Source organism: Myxocyprinus asiaticus, chromosome 11 (genome assembly GCF_019703515.2).
Source record: "Myxocyprinus asiaticus isolate MX2 ecotype Aquarium Trade chromosome 11, UBuf_Myxa_2, whole genome shotgun sequence".
NCBI classification, from domain to species: Eukaryota; Metazoa; Chordata; class Actinopteri; order Cypriniformes; family Catostomidae; genus Myxocyprinus; species Myxocyprinus asiaticus.
This window is the reverse complement of record NC_059354.1, coordinates 38,214,854-38,242,537: the sequence shown is the minus strand read 5'-3', so window position 1 is coordinate 38,242,537 and position 27,684 is coordinate 38,214,854. Positions and strand designations below refer to the sequence as shown.

Genomic DNA, 27,684 nt, shown 5'->3' with positions numbered 1-27,684 from the left:
AAATCGGTCTGTGATAATGGAAATTCAAACCACTGTCCCCAGTGTTGCATTTTTAGTTGTAAATGATGTTATACAGTCAACAGGAACACATTTTCTTTTATTAACCATACACCCTAACCAAAACACCAACCCTAAACCTAACCGCCAGTGGAGTAAAAATGTAATTTTGGAGGGAAAATGTAACCTCCAAACGCAACACAATTACGTCCTTGTTTCCATGAGACCAGAACCCGTGTCTCTGAGGCCACAAGAAAAGGTAAACACATTTGAATTAATGCAAAATATCTGAGGAGATGGCGCTTGTCAGTAACTCGGCAGAATGATGTCGATGTTAGGATACTGGAACATTCGGCAGCAACATGTCGATTTCCCATGTGATCATGTTGTCCAAGACTATCACAAGTCATTCTTGCAATTTCAACAAGTCTTCATCTATATCAGCCACTTAGATAACATTACCTTGGTGATGTACTTCAATCTGCAAAATTTGCAGTAACATTTAATACATTACATTAATCCAAATATTTAAGTTTTCAAGACTCATGTACAGCAGAATCAGAAATTAACTTTCATATTAAAAGGTCAATATTTGCCCCCTGGATTTTATTTTTCTGGAGCATTTTCCCCCCTTTAAGGCATATTTTTTTATAGCCATTTAAACAAACTGTGTCTCACCCATTTGAAAATGTTATTTTAATCAATTAATTACTGCAAATTCTTAAGATTAAGAATTTTTTATTTCTCAACCTAAGAAGTAAATCAAAATCAACTCATACTTTATGCCATAATATATACAACTAGGACTTTAACAGAAAATTAAGAAATCAGATGTTGCAAATAAAAACAACAACAGAAGTAGTCATGATGAGGGCATTTTTTTGTCCTCACATTTTTTTTATTTTGGGGACATTTTTGGTGGCTTCCATGAAAACATATAAAAAATATTGATGACTCAAGTTGCACACATATTTCTGTCGAATCAAATGCTCTCTGGATCTCCCTCCCCCTAGTACCACCTGCAACAACTAGCAAGTAGCAAATCATGGTTTATGGCTGTCACATAAACTAAAGCCTGGAGTCTTGACTATCCCTTCAATATGTCCTGCCCAAACATCGTTTCAAAAGGAAATTCAACAACATAGAAAACTGCACACAAAACGGCAAGCCATTTCATGGTGTCTTTATTGTTGGGCCATGCTTGATCTAATAAAGATTTATGTTATTAAGAGTAACTAAATATTTTGAGAAATACATGAACAGAACTGATGAGTTTCCAATAGTATTCCCAATGCAAAAACATGCTTCCATAATAAGCTGTAAAAAAGTTTTTTTGCAAATAACTACAGTCTGATTGTGTAAATTTTGGCTTAAACCCTGGAAAGTAGCTTTTTTAGATCTGAAGGACCCACAGTGTGTCACTTGATATGTCAGATGCACATTACCTCTTTAATGAGGATCCTTTCACACTTTTTTAAAGCAGGTGCTGACACCTAGTGGTAGTTTTGATGTTCCACTCTTCACTCTATTCACAGAATAAGGGCAGATGCTGAAGTCACGGGGTCAAATTGCATGACGTGTATGACCTCCTACATCCTAACACATTTTAGGTATCTACCACCCTAGCTGAACCAAAGGTTTTTAGTAGCTCTCCATAAACCCAAGTTTTACAGTTTATGCACAAGTATCTGATGACTCAAGCACTGTGAATCATGAGGTCTGTGAATCAGTCCTATACAGTCCTGTGGTATTTTCACACCAGGTGTACCTCCACAGTTGAGCATACAGTATATACAATTGCCAGCATGGATTTCCAGTAAACTCTAAATGCGAGATTTGCCCATTATTTTTACACAGAAGGAAGAAAGTCTACTTAACTGGGTTCCCACTCTTTTTTCAAGCACATTTCCAGGAAACTTAATATGCCCAACAATGTAATATTTAACATTTAACATAAATTAACACTGCCACAGTGTGATTATTTATCACTGCAAATTGAATTAAATAAATACATAGCCTGTATGTGCTGTGCACTTCAAAGTCGATTCCATCAGTGTTTTCCACATACTACATGTGGTAACCTACGGTATAAGCGGAATCTTATCACTGAATTATTGAAAATTAATTCACATCCTGAAGTGTGAATCCCGAATCACCACGCTAACAATTCTAAAAATAAAAAAAAATGTCCTACCGTCATCGTCGTATAAAGTTTATAACTCAAATGAACTTGTGGTTAACACAACAGTAATGTTTGAATTAAATTTTTTTATTTCATACTAGGGATTCACCAATCCGATACTTAAATCAGTATCGGCTCTGATACTGACGTTTTTAGGCGGACTGGGTATCGGTCTGACGAGCCCGATCCAAATCCGATACTGTGTGTTTGTCATGTTCATTACTGTCAAGCTCCAAAAATGACATAAAAGACTTGCGATAGTTTTGTGAATCACAAAAGGCTGCGTTAAGTATATCTGTAGTATGTATGCAAGCGCAGTGCGTTTTAGTGAATGGTGCTGCTCTGTTGACACACATACATAGCAAGCGCAGGCTGGTGAAGCGATCACGGCTATTTTTAACCCCTCAGAGCTCGCAGCTATTTTCATACGCGAGCGCTACTCATGAACAACATTTCAGATGTAGATGTTCAATAGTTCGGTTCACTGATAATATGCATTTAGAACGGTACCAGAGGAGCATTTTACCAGAATTTGAATAAGAATAAGTGTTCACACTTGTAGTTCGGTTCTCTTGGTCCTCTTGGTCTGGACCAAAAAAGAAAATGATAAATTTAGTCCTGGTTCGTTTAGCATTCACACTGGCATTTTTAACACCAAACCTACAGATACGAAGCAAAAGGCATCAGGAAAAATTCACAACCTGATTGGACAGCTTTTATGATGTATATATTTTGTGATGGAACTTGCCAAACATCCAAAACAATGCTGGCTGCTGGGCGAAATGTGCTCATTGGATTTATATATGTATATACAACAGTTAGTTCCGGTCCTCGAATCTGACTGGACTAGAGACGTTCCATGAGCATTGATGGTCTGACACCATCAGCACTCGGACGCTTTACTGTGTGTGTATCACTCCGCTTGTGTTAGTGGCATTCTAAACTAAAATGTAAGAGCAGTGCATATGTGTTAAGAGCTACTGTTTATCTTTTTTCTTTTTTTGACATTACATATGTTGGCCAGCAGGTGGTGGCAAAAGATCATTTTTGTGTGTAATATGAGCCAGTTGGTGACGTGAAGTGAATCCACATCAGCCTCTGTTTACATACAACAGCGCCCCGTGATCGCTACTACACTACTAAAGCTAGGAAATAGCTTTCAACGGCTTTAAACGAACAACTTCAGCATTACGGCTCATCACAGCTGAGAGACACAAGAGACTGATTAATTACAGAACTCAAGGCACTTACCTCTTACCCAAGTTTCCACTTTCACTACATACTGTTTACAATGGCGGAGGACATTGCGGTTTCTATAGTGAATGACTCTTGCGCACCGGCTACCTTGAAATAGAGAGGAATACCCCCGCTTGGATGGCTATTTTACCACTGAGAAAGCTGATCTTTAGAAAGCTGACAGCATCTCTGCTTGGGAGTGGCAACAACAGGTGATCGCACACGCTCCGTCTCTCTCTCTCTCTCTCTTTCTCACACACACACACACACACATCCATCCTCGTTTATCCAGTAACTTGTTAGAAACAGCACAAGCCATGATACTATTTCTGAAGTGACATTTTTGAATTACTAACGAAGTATTAGACGCATCATTTGGCTTGAACCAGCAACGGCAGATTCAGATCTGTCACGTAATAAAGTAGTTCCATGCACAAATGCGTTTTTGTGACCGTACTCCGTTTTTCCTAATTTTTTTAAAATGACTTGTTCATTAAACTGTTGTATATAAGCAATATCACACTCGTAATCATGCTATATGGCCCTAAATCAGCACTGCTGTGATTACCTACGGCACTCGGTCTGCGGCAGAATCACAGCAGTGCTGATGTAGGGCTATATCGCACTCTTGCTCGTGTGATATTGCATAAATATATATTGGTATTTTTACCAGCTGAGAACAAACGAAGAGCTAATAAAATTTGTAAAGGAGTCAAAACAGTGCCAGGAATTCCTCCGTTGAACACACAGATGAAGATATGCTGCAAAGACGGCTGACGGAGGTTCCGACGCCTGTACCGATGGGCAACATAGCTCCTATGATGAGAAGAACCAGGTATGCTTGAGGTCAGTATTAGGCAAATTACTTCCTGTTTTTGGTCTGTTTAGACGTCATTTGGTCCATGTTGCGTTCATATATCAATCGAACCGCACCAGAGTTCGTTTGGAAGCGGACCGAGACCCACTATTCAGGCGGTCTCAGTCCGCTTGTTTGGTGCGCACCAAGGTTCGGATGGCAGCATTCACACTTGTTCAAATGAACCGCACTACCAGAGCAATCGCACCAGAGTTCGTTTTAATCGAACCAAACCTGCCAAGTGTGAACACACCCTTACACGACTTCCTAGAATGTTCCGACCATCAAAATAAAAGATAGAGGGTTTTAAAGGCTCATGACTGAAATATATTAAATGTTGTATTTTTTTCATTCTAAAAGTCACTAATAATCATAATAATGTATTATTATCAGTATTATTTGTTTACAAATTACAACACTATTTAAATAGAATGGGTTCCAAAAAATAACTGTATGAATGAAAAGTGGACTTATATCCTATAACAACTAAAGTGGACAAAAAAAAAAAAAAAAAAGAGATCTGAAGTCCAGATACACAATTTGAAAAACTTGTCCAAAGAAAATTGGCTTCTTTTCTACTGAAGACTTCTACTGGAATTACTGTTAATTTTGCTGCTACATTATCCAGTAGACTAGTTAACAATAACATTTGTCTTAATAGGCTATTCATTTCCATTGAAATAATGTGTAGTTAGAGGTTTGTGTTTCTTTTCATTTAAAAGAGGACCCCAATTAGTTCTACACGGTGAGGAATAGATATTCTAAGCTGATTATGAAAACAATAACAACATTGGATCGGTAGAGAAAAAATTATATTGGTGCATCCCTATTTTGTGCTATATCAATGCTTCAACTATTTCATCAGAGCAAAGCAGAAATGACAGCAGATGAGCAGAGAAAGTATGTGACAGAGATTTGTTCATTACAGTTATCCGTTGAAGTTGTTCCACAATGTGCAGCCGCAGGCAGATACAAAATGATACAAATGTGTATTTGATACCTATTGCGAGTCCCGATTGTTACCATGTTTTAGTACATGCAACGAAAAACTTCTTAGCAACACAGTCGAACAGTTCTATTATACTTATATATTTTGCTGGACAAATAATTATATTCCATGACATTTAGGTATTTTTCTAATTTTCCATGACTTTTCCATGACAGGAAAACTGCATTGCAAAATTCCAGGTTTTCCAGGACGCGTGGGAACCCTGTTTTAGTGTATTGTTGCGAAGTACATATAAAGTGTGCATAAGCTGCATCTGGCCTTTAAAATGTTAAACACAATATAGAGATCACTCATTTAATAGACTTGACACATTAAGTGCCATTTTGCTGAAATCAGCGATTATATTAACAGTCACTTTATGATGACTGCTTGCAATGAATTTTTGTTTCAATGTGCTTCTGGTAGAATATATAATATATAACAATAAACATATCCTCTGCTGTTTCTCTCATGCAACAGTTCTAAAAAGCTTTACTTGTTTTACATCAAGCAAATGCACTCTAGAATACAGTATATAACTGATAAGGTCAATGAATCATGATCACATTTCTGTCTGTTCTAGAATCGTGGGAGCTCTCAAACCAAAGCTAATTAGTCTTATTTTAATCCATTAATTAACTTAATAAGCAAACATAAAAAATAAACATATCTATGAGAAAAACAGAAACTTATGCAAACTTTGAAAAGTCCTTTGATCTCCTACTATTCCAGTTACAAAGTTCATTTTACCGGCCCTTCTACCCATACACTTCCAATGTACAATAATGTTTTAATAAAAAAGGTTTATGACAGCCAATTACACACTTAAGAGAGCACATCTGCATGAATAGTGTATTTTCAGCAGCCCACAATCAGAAAACCCCATTCTCTAAATAGAATGAACCCACAATTCCTTACCTACCAAATAAAAAATTAAATAAAGATTTATACCCAAGGATGTGTTATAATGTAGCTTTACATAATGTGGGAAAATAAATATTAAAAACAGCTAGTCAAATAACCAACATGAATGCCTATCAGATACTCTTGTTAGAAAAAGTAGATAAATAATAAATAAATAAAAAACAAATGAAATCACAGGGTTTGTTTCCTTTTCTCAAAACTGCAGTGGCTGCAATGAGAAGTTTCCTATAGTTATTTCTTTATGCGCTGATGTTATTCATGTGCGAGTGAAAAGGCTTAGAGAGATAAGAAAGAGTGCGAGAAAATGGAAAGAGGACACAAAGCACAATAGAGGATGGGAACATTCAATTTTTCAGGTAAAAGACTCCTAATCTAATGCGAACAGCATGCCACAATCCTGTTAGAGTGTTCCACCAATATGTATTTAAGCAAATGAAAAGATCACATTTTTAAAGCGGTTCAACTCTGTTGCAGTAGTCTTTGGGAGTTAAAAAGAGTAGCAAAGCAGAGCAACCATTGAAGAAAAGATTCTTCGCATGCATGGCATATGTGTGGGCAGAGAATTTCAGGCTATAATTTCATTTACCATTGAGACATATTTCAATATCTAGAGCACTGGACTATATCTCAAAAGCCATAACCATACAATTATTTACTTGGCAAACAAAACATCCAACTCAGACTGCCAATACTGTTTGCGATGTGCAAATTTAGTGCTTGAACAGTCAGGGAAAGAAATGTTTCTTCTAACTCAAATTGCCAATAATATGTCACACCAGTCTAAAGTGCCTTTGTTGCCAACACTGTGCACATTAATGCTACAACACTAATAAAATCTTTAGCAATGATGATTAATGATGATTTTAGTTGATTTCGTGCAAAACATATTCAAGAAAGAGTCCTCAAATACATCTTTCTTCTATCTTTTATATTTGGTATGTAACAAATGCTTGTTGGGCAATGCAAGATTTTTGAAGTATAATCTATTATTGCATAATAATTGTATTATTATGCAATTTACCAGGAACCTTTATGCAGTAACAGCCTAATCCAAAAGTTTTTGCTGAAAAACTGATATACTGTATTATGTAGCAGAGTCTTACCAACGTCTATACTGCAGGTCTTTGAGGGGTACACATCTTAACACTGTGCCCAGCACCATGAAGAACGCTGACAGCAGCAGAGACGCTCGCAAACCTTTGGCACAAGACGGAGAGGAAGGAAAGAAGAGATTTTATAAAGATATATCATCTTGTTCTATCCCCATTATACCAGTAAATTATGCAGGCCTGTCTTCTAGTTATTAATAAACAAAATAAAGGCAAAGTGTGTAATTTCTGCAGCATTAGCATCACCAAATATGCATACAGACATCCAGTGTTGCCATGTCAGGCTAGTTGGGATACTAAAACAAACATTTTCTCATGGCAGCACGGAGACATTCTTTTAACACTTTTTGGTTAAATAATTGTATGAATGGCTCAGTTAACAGTTGTCTCTGCGTATTAAACTGGGGTGGGAGAAAGTATTTTAACAACTAAATAATTACATCACTTTTAAAGAATATGGGTTTACCATTCAGTTTTCAACCAAGAATTAATATGATGTATTGGGGACAAAATAAATGAATTTACCAGAGGGCAGATTTAAACTCTTTACACTGTATGCTTTTCACTGGATTTGTGCATCAGATCAGAAACTTGAAGTTAAAAAAAAATACACTTTTTGAGTTTAATATAGAAACTGTGGCCCGTGTTTTTTGGCAGACATGGTTTTTACAGCCTGTGGCAATCACCTCCGTGTTGAGAATAAAAAAGGGAAAGTGAAGTGCTGCCATTCAAGATAAAGAGCAAAAATGTAGTTGGAACGTTTCGCTTGTTACATTTCCATTAAGACATTCACTAAACCTGAAATGAAACGTAGGCTGCAAGTTTCTTGTATCATCTGTGGTCTCTTTCTCAGCAAATTAGTAAAACAATTTAAACTCAAAACAACATTTTATATATTTATTTGGTAAGAAGCAGTGTAATAAGCGGGATAATGTACAGTCAATCTGTTACCCGAAATAAACCCCTTCAGGATGATACAAGAGCCGTTCCACCAGTTTTATGTTCTGTGGAATTCTATTTTAGTGTCATTACCCCAATGATAAAAATAACGCAGGTTATAATAAAGAAAATAATCGAAGCTTCCAAATCTCATGTGAATTTATGAACTAGCAGAAAAAGGAACTGAGATTTCATAATGTGTGGGTTCCTTAAAATATGAAACTACAAATCAAGTACTCAGTATTGAAATCAGTGTGGTAATGGTAGGCTACATGTTGCTGTAACGTTGGCTGGCTACAGGTAGACGAAGAGACAATGACGATGGATTGCGACAAACCCAAGTGCAGTTTATTTACAAGGTGTATTCCAAAACATGAATCCAAATGTGAGATCCAACATAAACGACTTGACTATAAAACAACGTACATTAACAAACAATAACTGACCATGGACAATGGCAAACATGAGGCTTAAATACATGGGCAAGGGTAACAAGACAAACAAGTTAACCAATGACAAGACAGAACTGATAAAAGGTAAATAGACAAACCAATGAAAACAAGACACATGAACATGGAGGGAAACATGAAATCACATGACCACATTTACATTACATTTACACATTTGGCAGACGCTTTTATCCAAAGCAACTTTCAGTGTACTTATTACAGGGACAATACCCCTGGAGCAACCTGGAGTTAAGTGTCTTGCTCAAGGACACAATGGTGGTGGCTGCGGGGATCGAACCAGCAACCTGATTACCAGTTATGTGCTTTAGCCCACTACGCCACCATCACACATGAGCAGGGGACCACATGACATGAAACACATGAACAAACACATTAAACATTACAGTTGCACAACTTGAAAGCATTTTTTTGTTACCCTGAGAAATGAATCCATTTTGAAATAGAACTCTATAAGCAAATCAAGTAAAAAACAAAAATGAGAAAAAAAAAAAAAAAACCTTTAGTCAGACTTTAATTCTTTAATGTGTACTTTCTTGTGTGTAGTGGCCTTTATATATAGGCTAATACAATTTAATTAAATCAAATAAGATGACGTACACAAACTTGAATTTAAATGAACACGTATTTTACACAATATTTACACTAAAACAAATTATGAAAACAGAAATTAGATTTCTGTTGGAACTGACACTATGCGGAATGACCACCTTCATTAGTCAGCTAATCAGGCACAGTAACAGGACGATGTTGATAATTACAAAAACGGTCACATATCGGTCGATAATAGGTTAATCACTGCGACAGGCATAACAACAACAGACACCAAAACCTCTCACCATCACAGAGAGTTATATAATGCATACTTTATATTGTTAAAGGTGCAGTATGTAAGATTCAGAAACCCTTGTTATTAATGACACCTGTGGCCGTTAAGTGAACTGCAGCAAGCTACCTGTTGCTCGTGCACACACTCCATAGGGACGCGAGCATTGGCCAAAACAATGACGTAACCTACAAAGAGACAACGTGATTCACCGACATCATGCTGACAGATGAGGTAGCATAATTAAAATTACACAGTTATGATTGTTTTACTATAAACTTTGAGACGGCATATTATATTTGACTCTCCAGTGCTGGAACAGGGCTAAAACAAAGTGTGGATATAGGTCTGGCTATGCGAGACTGTAGTTTGAAGTAATCACTTTTCTTTGCATGATACATTGACTGCATTTATATGATAGCCTATGTCGGCGTTAGCTATCTAGCCAGCTTTATCAATAGCTGTTAGCTAAATTTGGTGGATGATGACAGTAACTGTTTATAAAATAGACTGTACATTATAAATATGTTGACAAAGTTCAGTATTGATGTGATTCCATCACAACTGTCATTTTGATATATCGATGCGCTATTGTTATATAATAATAGAATGTATATATTTTCTGTATAACCAAGTTACGTTACACTAATGAATGGGTCTTTTTGCATTATCTTGAACATTGTCTAGCATTCATTTCATGTGTTGTTGTAGTTTACCTTGCTGAATAATTACAGACTATCATTGTTTATGATAGTTACTGTGCAGGCAAGATAAAGTTAGCTAAAATTACACAGATCAATACTTATGGCACTATATTTCACATGCTTTGCAGTTATGTAAGCTTACCTGTCCAATAAGAAGAACGCCAATTCAGGGTTGGTTTTGATCCCCAAAACCGAACGAAGTTCCCTCCAGGAATCAAATGCCCTGCCGATGTTCACTCTAGTTTTCGCTCGACCGAGTAGATAAATGGGTTTTTTTGTTTGTTTTTTTGGGCTTACTCTGAGTTTGTGTAGGGGTCGGTGTTGTGCTGGGTGCCGGACGTTTGCTGGATTCCATCTCTAAGATAACGTTACCTAGTGCTGCAGTTTGTTGTCGCTGTAGAAGCACTGAGGCAAGGCTCTCGAGAGTGTGCATAATCGTCACATCCTTGGATTTTCCCGGCAAAAGCGACCCGCTCCCTTCACATGAAAATCAGTCTACAGGTTTTAATAGGCAACTTAGGAAGTCCGGGAAGGGCTAATTTTTTAAGTTGCGTTACAAGCCGTTCACACATTGGCAAAAAAAGGTGAATATTACATTGAAATTGTTACATATTGCACCTTTAATAGTCAATATAAGCTAATATCAGTCATAATGTAATTCTACAGAACCTAAAGGTGATAAGAGCCAAAACTACTGAGAACAGGCTCTTTTCATTCTCCTCTCTCTAGCCAGTGTTATAATAGGACATCTAATTAACTCCCGTTTAAACATCAGATATCTCTTTATGCCCATTTCAAATTTCATTTGGGTCTCTAAGGCTGTATTTCCCACGTCTTAGCAACTCAATATGTTGTTAAAGTAGGTATGAATACCAAAATGCATCTATTGACAGCAGGCTTACATGACAACTTGTGTCATATGAACTGGTTTTGTGGCCTAACATGTGACACGATCAGCTAGCTTTTTTTATGATTATTATTTTATTTCACCTGCATTTAATGAGTCCTTCTGTGTAGTGTTATTCAGCTAAGAACACGCAACCCACATAAAGCATATTAAACATTGTATGCCTACAAAATGCTATCCAAAGGTACTTGACGCATCAACACTTTCCCCATTCAAGTATATGTTGAATTTATGTTGTTATAAAAATAAAAAAATAAATACAACACAAAAACTAGGACAGTTATAAAGCATTGTGTTGAAATCACCAATGGTTTGAATGTACCATTACACTTTGTGTAGATATGGCAATCTGTCAATGGGAGTAGAAACCATCTTTCAGGGGGATACAAATGACAATTTGTAAAAGACATGGCAGTTTTGTTAAACATGAATTTGTGACTCACAATGTTTGTAATCATGTGAGATTTAATACAAATAAGTAATCATCTGAATAGGTGAATCATCAGTTGATGATCCCTGGCCTAAACTTAAATGGATTTGTCTAAATATGATCAGCATGTACAATTGGGCCCAATTTGCTTGCATTTACAAGTGTTGTTGCCATGATACTGTCTGGAATATGAACCAAACCACTCACCTTTCTTATCCATCAGCCACATAAACAGTAGCCAAGGAAGGTACCCCACTGGACCCCACAGCACCAGCACTGCGATATCTGTCGAGGAGAACTGGAAAACATGTTTGGCTGAGTTCTGGATAGGTCCCCAGGTGTTCCACACCAGCCCTTGCATGAAACCCAGCAGTGAAAACATGGTGAGAACAAACCATCTTCTCCCGTACACCCTGCTGAACACCGGCGATGTGTTTATCGCTGGCTGGGCTGGAACCAGCAAAGGTTCTCTTTCCCCTTCGGTGCTTTCAACGGCACCCATTGAACAAACGCGGTATCACGTTTTGAAAATGTCTTGATGCGACCCAGCAAAGTCTAAAACATTAAACATTAAAAACTGGGACAGTCGGTCATATCTCAAGTGCCTAGTGAAACAAAAACAACTGATGACACTCAGCTGAGACCAAAACTTTAAAGCGCATGCGCTGCGTCGGGACGAAAATTACGTCTCTGTGAAACTGTGCGTGGCTGTTCACCATGTTGGATCAAATAATTCATTCAACTTAAGGGCGCTTCGGATTTTATTTGGAGTCAAAATGGCGTCTGTTTCAGTCCCCCCACATGTTGTTGAGAAACGTCAGAGTGTTTTCACGTGAGTTTTGTTTACTAGCCAGAAAAGGGACTGGAGTTAAACTTGCAGTAATGCGAATCTGACTTGCCCTTGTAGAGAGGACAAAAATCTAAATAATTGTAGAAAGTTACCGTGGTGCAGTACGCTTAGTGACTATAATGTTAGAAAGAGCATGTATTTGTTCACTGTCTAAAAAGTAAACTTTGTAATATTTTTTTGTCAAGTCTATTTGTAGTTGTCAGAATATTATCCGCCGAGCCTTGATCAAGTAGTACATGATTTTGTGACACTGATTTTCACATTAGTTATTTAGTAAGTATAGTGAGTCATGATCATATGTTCCTTAGAGTGATGAATGAATGGTGACTGAGGAGGCTAACATTCTGCCCAACATCTCCTTTTGACCCTGGTTCCACCTGGTATTAAGATGCGTTTTTGGTGATTGAATCCCATGTGATCAGTGCTAAATACAGGTCTAAACCTTTTGTGATCGGATCACAAAACCACATACGTATGTGTTCAAAAACATATCTGAACGAATCACATTTGAGGTGTAAACGTTAATCCGTCCTGTATGCGTCCCGGTCTCATGCCGAATTTTGACTCCCTATATCTTTGTGTTAAGGGGAAGATGTAGGAATGGGCTTTAGTGGTAAGGAACAATGTCGGTTAGGGATGGACTTTAGGGATAAGGGCCAATCAGGTAGCGGGGAGTCTGAATTTGGCAGGGAGTAAAATTTTGGCATAACACCGGCAGCAGCAAAGCGCCTACCCTCACATGTCAATCAACCACTGCGCTAAAACGAGACTTTAAACTTTGCCGGTTGCGAGCTGTTTAAAAGGAAATTACCGTCTGATCGGAAAAATTAAAATACACACAAACATGAGAACTTCACCGAACTCCAGTGTGTCTGATATGAACATGCAGGGACTTATGAGTAGCACACACATCTGCAGCTCAGGTTAATTCAACTAATCCACTAAAATAACAGACAATTCTGCTCGAAATGTTGCATTTGTGCTTAGATTAAATTTTAGATGCATCAGGGAGAAATAGCTCGCAGTTTTTTTTCCGCACTTCTTTTTGTCTTTTCTGACTATGCGTTTATTATCATACAGGAACACACTGACATAGTGATTGATGTATGACGTCATGAAGCAGAGTCCCTCCCCTCAAAATCCAAATCTGCTCCAAATCACAAGTGGTCACAGGAGACGCATTTCAGACGCATTTCAGCGACCTGGAGTCAGTTGCACCAGCTATACGTAAGTTACAGCTTAGCCTAGTTGTGGTGTAAATGGGCACTAAGTCAGTGTTTTTTACAAATAAAAAATACCACGGCACACCACTATGAAGTAGGTATGCTGTGTTATGAGGTCACAGGTGGCAATAGTGCTTGCATGATTGCAAATCTACTAACTTCAGTAGAATGTTTAAGAATTATAAACACAAAGCAGATCTACGGTTTCATTTTCTTACAGCATTTAAATGCTGAGCATGACTTTTATCAGAAAAGAGGACAATAATAGCCTAACAATAATAATTTCAATAATGTTCTTTCTCATTGTAAAGCATATTTTACATGAGTTCAGTCGAGGCGTCAACGCTCCGTTCAACGCCAGCGTCAAGCGCCGCATTGCCCTCCACATGACAGGCGTTGCAAAAAGCGTCATGGAGGGGCGATTTTATGAGTTTGCCATACAGGAAAGCGGGAGATGTGCACAATATACATTTTAAATGTATTTGGAAGAGAGAAAAAAACTGGCAGTTGCTTTGATGGCAGAAAGTAATAAAAGGAATCGTTTAGGTTTAAGTCTTAGCATTTTCTTGGTGAATTTAAATGAGTTCAGTAACTGGGGTCTCTGACTCTCTGATACTCAGAAACAACAAGGTAATATTTAATTAAAAGAAATTATGAGACATTCAAGATCTCTTCACAAATTTGGACAGTTTTTAAATATTTCTTGTTGCTTTGTACTTTTAAAGACATTATTTCTGAAGCAAAAACGTGTATGGAAAAACACTGGTGTAAAGTGGCGTCACTTCATAGACTTCAATGTATTCGGAAGTGCTGATGCGAGTCATGTGAAAGACCCTTAACGAGTATAAAATCACTCACTTTAACACATTTATCATAGCTCTTCCGCCCTTTTCTCTCCTTGATGAACAAGAAAGACGAAAAATGCCGAGGTGAAGGAACAACATGCCCCTCTCATTCAGACGGTTGGTACATGATGTCCCAGGTCATTCACCCTGTTTACAAATGAGAAGTTTCATGAGTGCCTCTTCTTCAGAGTTCAAGTTCCATTCCTGTTAGACACAGATTCACTGTGCATGCGCTGCTGTAGCCAAGCGTGCGATTGGCTGTAGCTGTAACCATTCAAGCGATCTGCCTCGGTAGGACTGCGGTTGCCAAGCACGCGATTGACTACTGCTGTAATCAATCATCGGGAGTCCGACCCTGATTATTTGTTTTATTTATGCATTTATTTATTTTATGGAATATGATAATTTTACATTATTTTACAAAATTGTACATTTTACAATCTTTCACGGCACACTGAAACACTGCACAAAGTCACAATTTACGCACTACTAAATATGTGAGCGTTGCACCATTAAACTTTGGTAGAACGTAACCCTACGTATAAACTAAATATTTACGGAAGCCTCTGACCAGGAGTAACGAATGAAACCAAAAAATAGACTCATTTAATGACACCAATGAGCTCATGTTTTGGTTGACAGGCTTCAGTCCTTTCGACATATATGATGATGTTGGCAATTACACGTTTTTGTGTAGTTTTTGTCGTTTACATTTACTGGAGAAAACATTATGTAAAAAGCATACTTCATCAGCACAGTGGCAGAGCTAGGGAGTGTCTTGGGCACAGTTTAGTTTTTTAGAGGTGAAACCATCTCTGTACAACCATAACACACAGGAGACTTAACATGTGTCTCCCCAGGGGGGCACTAGAGCATTTCAGGGGCGTCGCGGAGAGTGGTAAAAATTGTATAAAAAAATTAATATGCATATATATATACATATATATATATATGTATATGTATGTATGTGTGTATTGAGTTTAACTATTATATTATATTCAAAACATTTAAACAGTTCTGAAAATAATAGGCAAAAAAATAAAAATAATAATATTTATTAAGAAACTTTGTGAAGATTCTCTGATATTTGTCAAGCCCGCCAATAAAGCAGACGTGACGTATTAGTCTGTAATTATAATGGAGCGGTTTCTGAGAGCACCAAATTTGAATCCTTCAGTTTCAGGGTTCAAACCCAAAAGACGACGATACGATGAGCAGTATTTAAGTTTAGGATTTACATGGACAGGTCAGTTGATGCACCACGACCTTTATGTGTCGTTTGTCATGAGATTTTAGCTAATGACAACATGCGACCTGCTAAACTCCGCAGACACCTTGACCTCAAGCATGCTGAGGTAGCGGGAAAACCTCCTGAGTTTTTCCAAAGAAAACGTCAAGCCTTTCAAGGTCAGAAAAAAGTTGCCGGAGAATTTGTTAAATTAAATGGAAAGGCCACTGAAGCTTCATATCGCGTTGCGCTGCGTACTGCATAACTTGCTCCGCCTCTGAAACCATTTTCCTTATTTTCAACCCCTCCTCCAATCACCTGGCTCCATTTTATAATGGAATGCCCACTTTTCACGATTCAATCAATTCCTGGTAGTTAAAATCAAGTCCTGTCCTACATTTTTCTCATTGAATATCTTTGTGAACACATCACATTATAGAAGTATAATTGGTTGTGAATGCCATTTCATGTTGACTTTAAGAAAGTTCTTAAAATAATGTGTCATTATTACAGACATTTCCAGTCGAATAAACCCTCTTATTTACTCTATTTTCCTAAAAAAAAAAAAACAATTGTCACAGCTCCTCTTTTTGAAACTGAGTGCTCCTACATTGAAGCAACACTTAAAGAGTTTCTGTGCTGGACAGCAGAAGATGGCGAATCAGTTGTCGGGCCATTTTCTGCCTATCATGCCAAAGAATTCTGGGTTTATTCTGATTTACAAGTACTGTATATTTCCCAGCTTTTCCAGGATAAACCTGCTATGTTCCAGGTAAACCGTCTTTTAATTCCACTTCCATTACTTACATAATAGGCAATCCTTTTGTTTTTTGTTGTTGTATGTTTTTAATGGATATTTATTATTATGTCATCTCAGTGATTTGGATTGCAATTGAATGATGTGGTTCTTGTGGGCTAGGCTCTGAAAAATAAAAGGATGTTATTTGCAGAAGATCCATTCAGACTGAACAGTGCTATTAATGACTCTTGTAATGATAAAATGTATAAAAGTGCATCTCAGAATAAATACTTATTTCTCTGATTCATTATTATGAAAAAAATATATTATTATATTACATATTTTATTTATTGTGCTGTGGCCCCAAAAAGTATTTGGACACTTAAGCCACACATAAAAGTGCATGAATCTCACTGCATACTGTAGATATCAAACAAAATATCAAACCAAGTGACATCTGCAAACCAGCTTTTCTCTGAACTAACTTCACTTTTCTGAATTTTGTACTTTCAACCAATAGGCCCCAAGATGATTTTTAGTGTCTGTATGACAGTCACTCCAGGATTTTGTGTCCTTGCGATCGCAAGAATTCTTGCCAATTCAACCAATCTCCATATTATTTGTGGTAGCTTGCAATTTAATATAACTTCCGCAAATTTTCTGCAAATAAAAAACTTGTATATGAGGCATTGCCATCGCTTTCCTCCATGTTTGACAGTGGCAAAACAAGTGCTTGAAAAGCCTGAAGCAGTCATAAAATATCCAATTGCACAAAGCTGCCTTTCTGTCATCTCCATAGTAACAGAGTAAGTGTCTCCTCCTCGACTCCTCCTCGGTCACTGTGTGTCATTAAAGGGTTAGTTCACCTAAAAATTAAAATCCTCTCATGATTTACTTACCTTTAAGCCATCCCAGATGTGTATGACTTTCCTTCTTCAGCAGAACTGAAATGAAGAATTTTATAAGCCCATTTTAGCTCTGTTTGTCCATGCAATGTAAGTAAACGGGTTCCATCAGGCTGCTGGCTGTTTGGTAGTCCAAAAGGCATATTTAGGCAGCATAAAAGTAATCAATATGACTCCAGTCGATCAGTTAATGTCTTCTGAAGCAAATCGATATGTTTGTGTAAAAAATAAATCAATAATTAAAACTTTATTAACTTAAAAATCGCTTCCTGTCAGCAGTCGACGCATCAGTGACATAAGCGCAATGGCACGTTCACGCAAGAAGTCGGAAGCGCGCATTTTGTATACAACAGAGGAATGAACGTTACACGAGTTAGTTCATTTCAAACAGAAATACAGTGCTGGCCAGAAGCAACGATTTAAAGTTTAAAAGTTTTTAATTATAGATTTGTTTCTTCTGCTGTAGAAGGAAAGTCATACACATCTGGGATGGCGTAAAGGTAAGTAAATCATGAGAATTTTAATTTCTGTTTCATTCCTACTGACCGCCAGAGGCAGTTTAAACACTATTGGATTATCGCAGTGCCAGCCAGATAGGTTGAGAGAATATACCAACAATGTCACGTAGTGACGTATGCTGAGCCCTGGGGGTTATAAACCACAGGAGCTCAGCACTCTGCCTCATTTGCTTTCTCGCCTGGTTGAGATAGGTTGTTTTTGGTTAAGTGATATATTTGCACTGTCAAGTGCAGCTTACAAGAGCTGCGAGATATCATCCTCACAAGCTGTGTCAGCGCGCATCTACGCCACTTCAACGGATCTGGAGTATTTTAGCCGCATTTTGGTGAGTTTTCATTGCTTTTCATCTGTAAAACTCTATGCCTCTCGGTGCAATCTGGTGGCTGGTGTTTTCCGCGCCTATAAGTTAACGGTCTCCCGTTGACGTAATCATTATCTATTCAGTTGTTCTGAGTGTTTTTCCTTGAATTTATGTTATACTCTGTGCACCTTGGTTCAATCCATTGGCCATTTTAGATATATTTTCTCTTTTTCATGAAATATTTGTTGGCATTACCTGTCGGTTCACCCAGAGGAATCATATTATTTTTATTGCCTGTCTTGTTGCTTCATTACCATCATTCCGCTTGACTTTAAACCATGTGGTGCTATCCGAAGGTGTTTTTAGCGAGTAACTATGGCTCACAGCTCGATTGCCACTGGTTTCCCTCTGATTTGTAAGCTGTGCCATAATAATCTCCTCCCGGACGACGGTCATGACATCTGTCCGTCATGTTTGAGTGTTCAACATCTGAGAGAGAATCTCACGGACCCCTGTCTGCACTGCAGTCTTATACCTATGCCGGAACGACGGCTCCGTCTTGCTGAGTTAGACCCTAATTCAACAGTGAAACTCGGCAGTTGGATGTAGCCTCTTCACGCACTCAGAAGCGCAGGGCGTCTGCGGCAGCCGACGCTCCCCTCCCATCTAAGAAGAGGGCCACATCGCGAAGTGATGAACATTTGCGTGTCGAGGAAAATTCACTTTCTAAGACGGTTTCTGTGCTTTCTTCAGAGATGGCGGAGCTGAAACGCCTGCTTCACTCGCTTCAGCCTGTCACATCTGCTACACCTGTGAAGATGACACAGGAGAATGAGAATGTTCAGAATCAGGGAGCTGGGGAAGAGTCTCTTGATTCCCCTTGTTTTTCACATTATTCTGACTTGGATGTGCTTTCTATGAGTGCTTCGGATTATTTTTTTCATGATCATGGGGATGCTGTGGATGTTGCTGCACAACCATCACCTCGGGATGTTTTCACTGGTTATCCAGCAGCAGAGTGGTCTTGTGGGGGGGTCATCTGGACAGGTCCAGTCCTCTTCTGATGATACTTTGGTCGTGCTTCGAATGACAGTTGCTCATCTAGGACTTGATGAGTCACCTGTCCAGTCTGCCCAAACCAAAGTTTTTTTTCAGGCAGGCCACAGCTGCAACTTCATTTGCCATGCCACCATGTAAAGATTTTGTGGCTGAATTTTCAAATGCCCTCACAGGTTCTGATCCGCCAAAGTGGTGCTCAAAGGATGCTCGGACGCTTGCATCTATGGCTTAAGCAGATTCCAACGGGGTGAGTCGTGCTCCGGAAATAGAGCAGCCCATTGCAGCTATGGTGGTGTCTCCTGATGAGGGAATGTGTGATGTCCCAGGGCGCAATGTGGTCGCACAGATTCATTGCTAAAAAAGGCATACGAGTCTGTTGCCTACATAACTCGTGCAGAAAACACAATCTGTCAGTTACTTCTTGCTGCCACCAGTATGCTGGAACCAGCAAATGTTGATCCCTCGATTTCACAGTTTCTGCAAACGGCTCTTTTGGCAATGGGCCATGTGACCCGCGAGCTGGGTAGTCTTACAGCCACGCTTCTGGCAGCCCGCCGCCAAGTGCGGCTTGCCCAAGCACGGCTACCTGAGGACTGTAAGAAAACCTTGAGAGATCTTCCATTTGTTCCCGGGCATCTTTTTGGTCCTAATGTTCCGGAACTGTTGGAAAAAAGAGTAAAGCTGTCTGAGGCTTCTGGTCAACTGACGCAGGTGCAGCGCAACTCTACCTTTAGGATGCCTGCAGCTCAGACTTGACATCACTATGCCACATCAGAGCAATGTTTCCGCCAGCACGCTACACCTCAGTCACAGCCCCCTCAAAGGCCTCGTGTTACTGAGAATGCTAGAGTTTTTTAGCCACCTCATCGACAGTTGCTAGGAGGACCCCGTCAGCATCTCCCCGCGACCACTAAAAGTTGCACACATAAAGCCTGAGACACTCGTTTTTCAGTAGAACAGCTGGAGTACTGGAGGACCAACACAGCAGACCCCGGGGTTTTGATGACTCTGAGCAGGGGATATACTCTACAGTTTTGACGCCGGCCTCCCAGATTTCCAAGAATTGTTCCTACGGTTGTCAGAGGCGCAGTTCGTTCAATGGCTCTCTCTCGGGAAATTCGTTCACTGTTAGAGAGGGGAACCATAGAAAAAGTTCATCCCCTCGTTCAGGGAGACGGGTTTTATTCAACATATTTTCTTGTTCCGAAGAAGGACGGTGGTTTCCGCCCAATTCTCGATTTGAGGCATCTGAATTTGTTCCTGATGGTCCTTCCTTTTCGTCCAGCCAACGTTCTTCAGTCTGTGGCAGCAGACGATTGGTTTGTAAGTGTCGACCTGAAAGATGCATACTTTCACGTCCCAATTGCTGTTCATCACAGAAAGTTTCTGCATTTCAGTTTCCTGAATCAAGCCTACTAGTTCAGAGTTCTACCTTTTGGTCTTTCCCTTGCTCCTCGCATCTTCACAAGGTGTGTGAGCACAGCTCTGTCTCCTCTTTAGATGAGAGGTATGCGTATTATGCCTTATCTGGACAACTGGCTTCTTTGTGCCCCCACAAAACGGCAGGCTGTGCAAGACTCCAGACTGCTTTTGAGATGTGCAGAAGTTGAGTTTTTCTGTGAACGAGAAAAAGAGCTGTCTGATTCCAACACAGACCACTACATTCATAGGAATAACCCTGAATTCCCACCTAATGTCTGCCTCCCTGTCTCAGGAACGTGTGACGAACATTCTGCAACTCTTGGTTTGCTTTCGCCAGGGTGTGTCTTTGCAGTACCGGGTGGTCCTACAACTAATAGGGATGTTAACAGCTGCTACAGTGGTGATTTCCCTGGGTTTACTCCACCTCAGACCACTCCAGTTATGGAACAACAATTTGCGGCTAGATCTTACCAGACATCGCCATCGACTGATTGTAATTTCTCACCGTTGCATATGTGCATTGAGGTGGTGGAGACAGGTAGAGTTGCTGAAGGCAGGAGTGCCACTGGGTGTTGTTCCCTCTCATCGGGAGTTGGTCACGACTGCCGCTTACCTCACAGGGTGGGGGGCAACATGGAATCAGAGGGGTATTTGCGGGCGCTGGACACCGACCCAGGCCACAGAACATATCAACCTGCTGGAACTATGTGCAGTGTTCATGGCTCCAAAGTTTTTCATGCCAGTCCTGACAGGCTGCCATGTTCTCGTTCGGTCCGACAATACATCAACACAGTGTTCCATCTGAATCACCAGGGTGGCATGAAATCCTGCAGGTCTCTACAGCTTACTCACGAGATCCTGACATGGTGTGAGCCATGACTCGCTTCACTGAGGGCAGCTCATATTTCAGGAGCATGCAACCAGACAGCGGATGCTCTTTCCAGGGAGACTTCATCCAAATGTAGTGCAGGAGATCTGGCTACGATTTGGAAGAGCAGAGGTGGATCTTTTTGCTTCAGAGATGACCACTCACTGTCACTTATGGTTTGCAAAGACAGAAGTGTCCAGTCCCTTGGGCCAGGATGCACTGTCTCACGAATGGCCGAACTGCCTACTATATGTGTTCCCACCTATCCCTCTGTTATGGGAGATGTTACACAGGATTTCCCTGTGCAAGCACAGAGTGCTACTCGTGGCACTGCGATGGCCAGCCAGACCATGGTTTCCTTTGTTGCTGAGACTTCTGACAGGCAATCCATGGAAGCTTCCCCACAGGAGGTCCTCCTCTCCCAGCTGGAGACCAGCGTCTGGCACCCAGATCCAGCTCGTCTGCAGCTTTGGGTCTGGCCATTGGGTTAAATCCTTCTCTGCAGTATTGTGACTCTGTGGTTATTCACACCATCTCCAATGTTAGGGCTTCTTCCATATGACAGATTTATGCTTCCCGTTGGAAGCTTTTTTCTGCATGGTGCGAGGAGCAGGGGCTCGATCCTGCAATGTGTGACATTCCGAGCATCTGCAGTTTTCTGAAGGGTGCACGCTATGTGATTTTGTTGTTATATTCTCTCGACCTATCTGGCTGGTGCTGCGATAATCCAATAGTGTTTACACTGCCTCTGGCGGTCATCCGGAATTCACAGAACCACAGTTACATGTGTAACTAGCGTTTTAGGTGAACTAACCCTTTAACCCTGCATGTATGAACCAGCAATGGCAAAAAACATGTGCCATCACATGAATGCAGGTTTTCCACGAGTCCTGGAAAACCTGGAATTTTGCAATGCAGTTTTCCAGTCATGGAAAATTAGAAAAATACCTAAATGTCCTGTAAAACAATTATTTGTCCTGGAAAATATTTTAGTATAATAAAACAGTGTTGCTAGCAAGGTTTTCGTTACATGTACAAAAACATGGTAACGGTCGGGACTCGGAATAGGAGTCAGATACTCAAATTTGTATCATTTTGTCACTGCTGCTGCATATTGTGGAACAACAGGCTCATTTGAGATGAGCAAGTTCCACGCAGAACCGATCACCGGTGATCACCGGCAGGTGCATGCCGGTTAGAAATCTGTCCGAGTTGCTGTGATGTCATGATGACGTATGTCAAAAATGTCCTGTGAGAGCGAGGCGCGTACATTCGTAGCAGTCTGGCGGCGCTGTTGATTTTTCCGAGCTGCGCGAACTGCAACACGATGGGAAATGACTTGCTGACAACACAGCTTAATGCTCATTGGCTTAAACAACCATGATGTTTCGTTATCTTCTAAAATGTTTGATTTTTTTAATCTCTAATATCATGTTTTATGTGTATAAATTATCTATGAATATTCCCAACATTCTGACAGTGTGTAATATTTAATGTGTTTGTTCATGTGTTTCATATCATGTGGTCCCCTGGTAATGGGATTTACCATGTTAATGTGTCTTTTTTTCATTGGTTTATTGTCTAGTTACCTTGTTATCAGTTCTGTCTTGTCATTGGTTAACTTGTTTGTCTTGTTACCCTTGTCCATGTATTTAAGCCTCATGTTTGCCATTGTACATTGTCAGGTATTGTTTGTTAGTGTATGTTGGTTTAAGTCAAGTCAAGTCAAGTCATGTTTATGCCAAGTTTATAGTCAAGTCATGTTATGTCAAGTCAAGTTATAGTCAAGTCCATGTTTTGTATTTGTTTACATTTGTAGTTAGGGTTTTTGGATTTCACATTTGGAAATAAAACTGCAATTGGGTTCATCACACATCATCGTCTCTTCGTCAACCTGTTGCCAGCCAGCGTTACACAGTGCGATCTTTGAATGGGATATGTGATTTTTATTATATTTCTGAAATATCTAAAATGTAAGTGTTTCTCAATTCTAATAATGCAGATAAGACCTGTGTTCTTATGAAGGCCAATCTTGCCAAGCTACCTTGGAAGAACGCACTTGGAAGGACAGGAGGATGTAGAACGCATCTGTTGCGAGCTTTGAGATGTGCTGCAATCTTCCTGTTGTGCAGTTAACCGTCACAGCACATTTGAATCCAGTGATTAAAAAAAAAATCATGAGTCTCACAAGCCGTCAGATTTCGCAAGCTTACAGCTGGAAACTCTTGAGGAAAAAACAAAACAAAATGGTAAATGTCCTTCGTCTGCCTGCCACCGTAGTACCGAGTTCTTGCCCACAAATCACCATCCGATGCATCCTCGATTTCAGAGCGAGTCTACTCTGATGTACGCTTCAGGCAGCTCCATATCCCACAGTGCAACTCGATTGTTATGTGACAGCGGATTGCACTTCATAAACCCCACCTCCACACAACTCTAATATATGATTGAAGTGAAGTTAGGTCAATTAAGCAGTTTATAAAAGTTAGATTGAGATTTAACAGCATAATACTTGTAGCTACCTTAAACTGTTTATCACACAGTTATAGCCTATGTGTTCATTGTTATGTTAACATTTTCGTTTGTGTAAATCTTGATTAATCCTTTCTTTTTATTTTTTATTTTTTGTCTTTTTTTGATTTTCTCCCTAATTTGGAATGCCCAATTCCCAATGTGCTCTAAGTCCTCGTGGTGGCATAGTGACTCGCATCAATCCAGGTGGCGGAAGACAAATCTCAGTTGCCTCCATGTCTGAGACCGTCAATCCGCGCATCTTATCATGTGGCTTGTTGAGCGCGTTACCGCGGAGACATAGCGCGTGTGGAGGTTTCACTCTATTCTCCGCGGCATCCATGCACAACTCACCATGTGCCCCACCAAGAGCGAGAACCACACATTGTAGCGACCATGAGGAGGTTACCACATGTGACTACCCTCCCTAGCATCTGGGCCAATTTGGTTGCTTAGGAGACCTGGCTGGAGCCACTCAGCACGCCCTGGATTCGAACTCGCGACTCCAGGGGTGGTAGTCAGCATCAGTACTCGCTGAGCTACCCAGGCCCCTCGATTAATCCTTTCTAACAATTCATTCTAATGAAAAAAAAAAAAAATGCGAGATTTATACATAAGCCTCTGAAATCAATCTCCGAAAACGTTGCTTTCTCAGGTGCAAATATCACTAAATAATTCCACAAATTGGCATCAGCCTTCAACATGCACCAAGTGATCAAGGGTTAAGTGTGTTCCAGTTAAACCCATTGCACGTCTTCCACCAATAGTGGACACTCGCACAACGTAAGCAGTGACATACATCCGAGTCCATGAGACGGAGTGAAGTTTGCGAGGGAAGGGGATAAAAATTTGAAATGGAACGCAGCCCCGGTACTTGCGGATTGGAATCGAACTTCGGCAGTGGATAAAGATGAAGAATGAGTCCACGAGAATGTAAGAATGCAAAAGACTGCACATTGAAAAACAGCCTATGTGTCTTTATTAAACTAAAAATGGATGGAAAGACACGTCTTATTGGCAAAATTAAATTGCATCCACTTTATCAGCAACAGCGCATGAACGTGAATCCCATGAAATCTGCCTTTGATCTCGAAGGTGTCTGATCCAGTACAAGAAGTGAGAACTATTCGACTTGACAGCTCTTATTGCACCCCTACCCTGACTGCAGCCTCCTACTCTTGTCTACTTTCAAGGTGAGGCATTTGGCATCTCAAATTAGCCTAATGTCTATGAAAAGATGCGTCAGTGCAACCTTGGCTCCAACTTTGCACCATAGTGTTTTTCCACGCACGTTTTTGCCTCAAATGATGTCTTTAAGAGTACAAAGATACAAGAAATGTTTAAAAACTGTAAGATATTCAGGGGCGTAGATTCCGGCGGGACCAGGGGTAGGTAACCCCCCTGTTGAGCCGAGGAGGGCGGGGCCAAGCTGGAATGACGCACGCCCGGTCCCCAATCAGCCTGATGGGGTGCACGAGGGATAAAGGCGGCTGGGGATGACAGTTTGAGAGAGGGAGAATTACAGGCAGCTGCCCTGCATGTGTTTATGTTTGTATGTTTTTGTTTAAGTTTATTATTAAACTATTATTTATATTCTCAAGCCGGTTCTCGCCTCCTCCTTTCCCTATAACCCCCTTTACACTGGTGCTGAAACCCGGGAAGGAGGAGGGATGCCCGTCGCAGAGTCCTCGACACTGCCGTCCACCCAGGGGAGCGCTGCTGCCATCCGCCGGGGGACGGAGTAGCCGACCACCCGGACGCGGGGAACGGCCACCGTCTGCAAGGTGAGTGGACTGGACTCCCCGACCGCCTGGAGCGATGGAGCCGCTGCCAGGGGTGGAGGAGTGCCCTGCCATCCCCAGAAATGCGAAGGGGTCGAGAGAAGACCGCTGTCCGCGAGGGGAGAAGTGAAGCAACTCCCTGACCGCTTGGAGCAGTAGGGCCGCTGCCAGGGGCGGAGGAGTGTCCCCACGGGTCACCGGGAACGCGGAGGGGCATTCTGTCCGCAGGGGGTCGGAGGTCTGACTCCGGTCCACCCGGGGAGGAGCGGCTGCTGTCCACCTGAGAGGGTGGAGGAGTGATCGAGGACAGTCAGACCACTGATTTAAAAAAAAAATGAATTCGCACTGGGTTGGTAGCATGGTGAATCGGCCTTAATACCTCGGGATGTGAATTAATTTTGAAGAATTACACGATCGGGGTCAGCTTATACCACGGTTACCACATGTAGTATGTGGAAAACTTGGAAGCTAGTCATATAAATGGCATTAGCAATAAAATGCAGAATGTCGTGGAATATGACATATTTGGATGAAAATGAATGTTTGAATGTACAATGAATCAAATTAAAATTGTGATATGTCCTAATGTGATAATTAAACTAAAGAAGTCTCTGATGCAATTGAGTAAATAAATAATCTGCAAGTGAGGCGTGCTTCAAAATAAATGTGTAGAGTCGTCCGCTCATACATTGAAAACACCTCATCATGATCATCACGTGCACTCTTGTGTTTGTGAGATAACTGAGAGCACTCTGAAGTGCACAGCACATACAGACTATGTAGTTAGTAAACTGAATCACAGCTTTATGGGGATTAATAATCACACTGGGCCATGGAGCAAGCTGCTTATCTGGAGGTGAGAAACTACCATCAAATACAAACAGAAACGGCAAAATAAAAGCTCGATTTAAATGGACACATATGTTTTTGCTAAATATTATACTTGTTGGGCGCATAAAAATGTCCTGGAAAATTGTGCCTTGAAAAGAGTGGGAACCCTGGAACGTTAACTTAATGTTAACTTCAAGTGAAACTGGATCGTTTTGCATTCATCCCTGCATTAATGGCATTTCTATATTCACTTACATTTCACTTAGTTGAATAGTAAAATTGTATTAGAATTTGAAGTGCTTAATACAGTACAAATCTGATAAATTGCAATATATGATAAACATTTATTTCAAAATATTAGGCTACCATTTTCATGTATGACCATGTATTTTTCCAAATATTTGTGGAATTTGAATTTGCATAAATGCTCATATATATATGAACTATAATTTTATATGTTTGTATAAGTCCATATAGGCCCTATCAGATTTCTTTATCAGACAATGTAATAATCGCAACAGGCCTAATTATTGAATCCTCATTTGTGTTTTTAGTTTACAGATTTATTGTAGGTCTATTTTAACCTTTGCAAGGTTTTCTTGCATTGTCTGCAGAACATTTTAACACAAAATAATCAAGGGTCTTCCAATAGCCATATCACAGGTTTCACCTAAATGTAGGTCTATGGTATTTTTGTGTGTAATTATTATTTTTTGCTTTCTAACTGCATATTCAGTTATTGTGCACTAAAATATTTATATGCAATTGCATTTACACAGTCATTGAAACAAATTACAGAGGAATACAATGATGATTTGTGAGTTTTACTGCAAAACAACAACAAAGAAATAAAAAATATAATGCAGAAAATTGCATCGCAATAATCGATTTTGGGCCTCAATAGACCTTTTTCACAGAATGTGATGACTAGTTTCCACCTTATTTAGCAGCGTAAATCTAGCAAACTTTTTTATATGATCATTTTTTTAAATATTGAGTGTAATTTTATAACATTATGCTTTGTGTTAAATTACCCT

The 27,684-nt window shown here is 39.9% G+C and overlaps 2 protein-coding genes across 2 annotated transcripts in view; one reads left to right on the top strand and one right to left on the bottom strand.

The window, feature by feature from the left end:
• LOC127448504 (solute carrier family 49 member 4-like) overlaps positions 1-12,202 on the bottom strand; it is a 60,045-nt gene extending 47,843 nt beyond the window's left edge. The window contains exons 1-2 of the mRNA XM_051711104.1: positions 11,773-12,202; positions 7,287-7,380 (exon numbers count right to left, since the gene is read on the bottom strand). Coding sequence (XP_051567064.1) covers positions 7,287-7,380; positions 11,773-12,067 — 389 coding nt within the window. The 5' untranslated portion in view covers positions 12,068-12,202. The remainder of the gene's footprint in view (positions 1-7,286; positions 7,381-11,772) is intronic.
• Positions 12,203-13,584: 1,382 nt separating this feature from the next.
• Positions 13,585-27,684, top strand: part of LOC127448527 (HSPB1-associated protein 1 homolog) — a 34,753-nt gene continuing 20,653 nt past the window's right edge. Inside the window, exon 1 of the mRNA XM_051711149.1 lies at positions 13,585-13,642. The gene's annotated coding sequence lies outside the window, so the exon portion shown is untranslated. The remainder of the gene's footprint in view (positions 13,643-27,684) is intronic.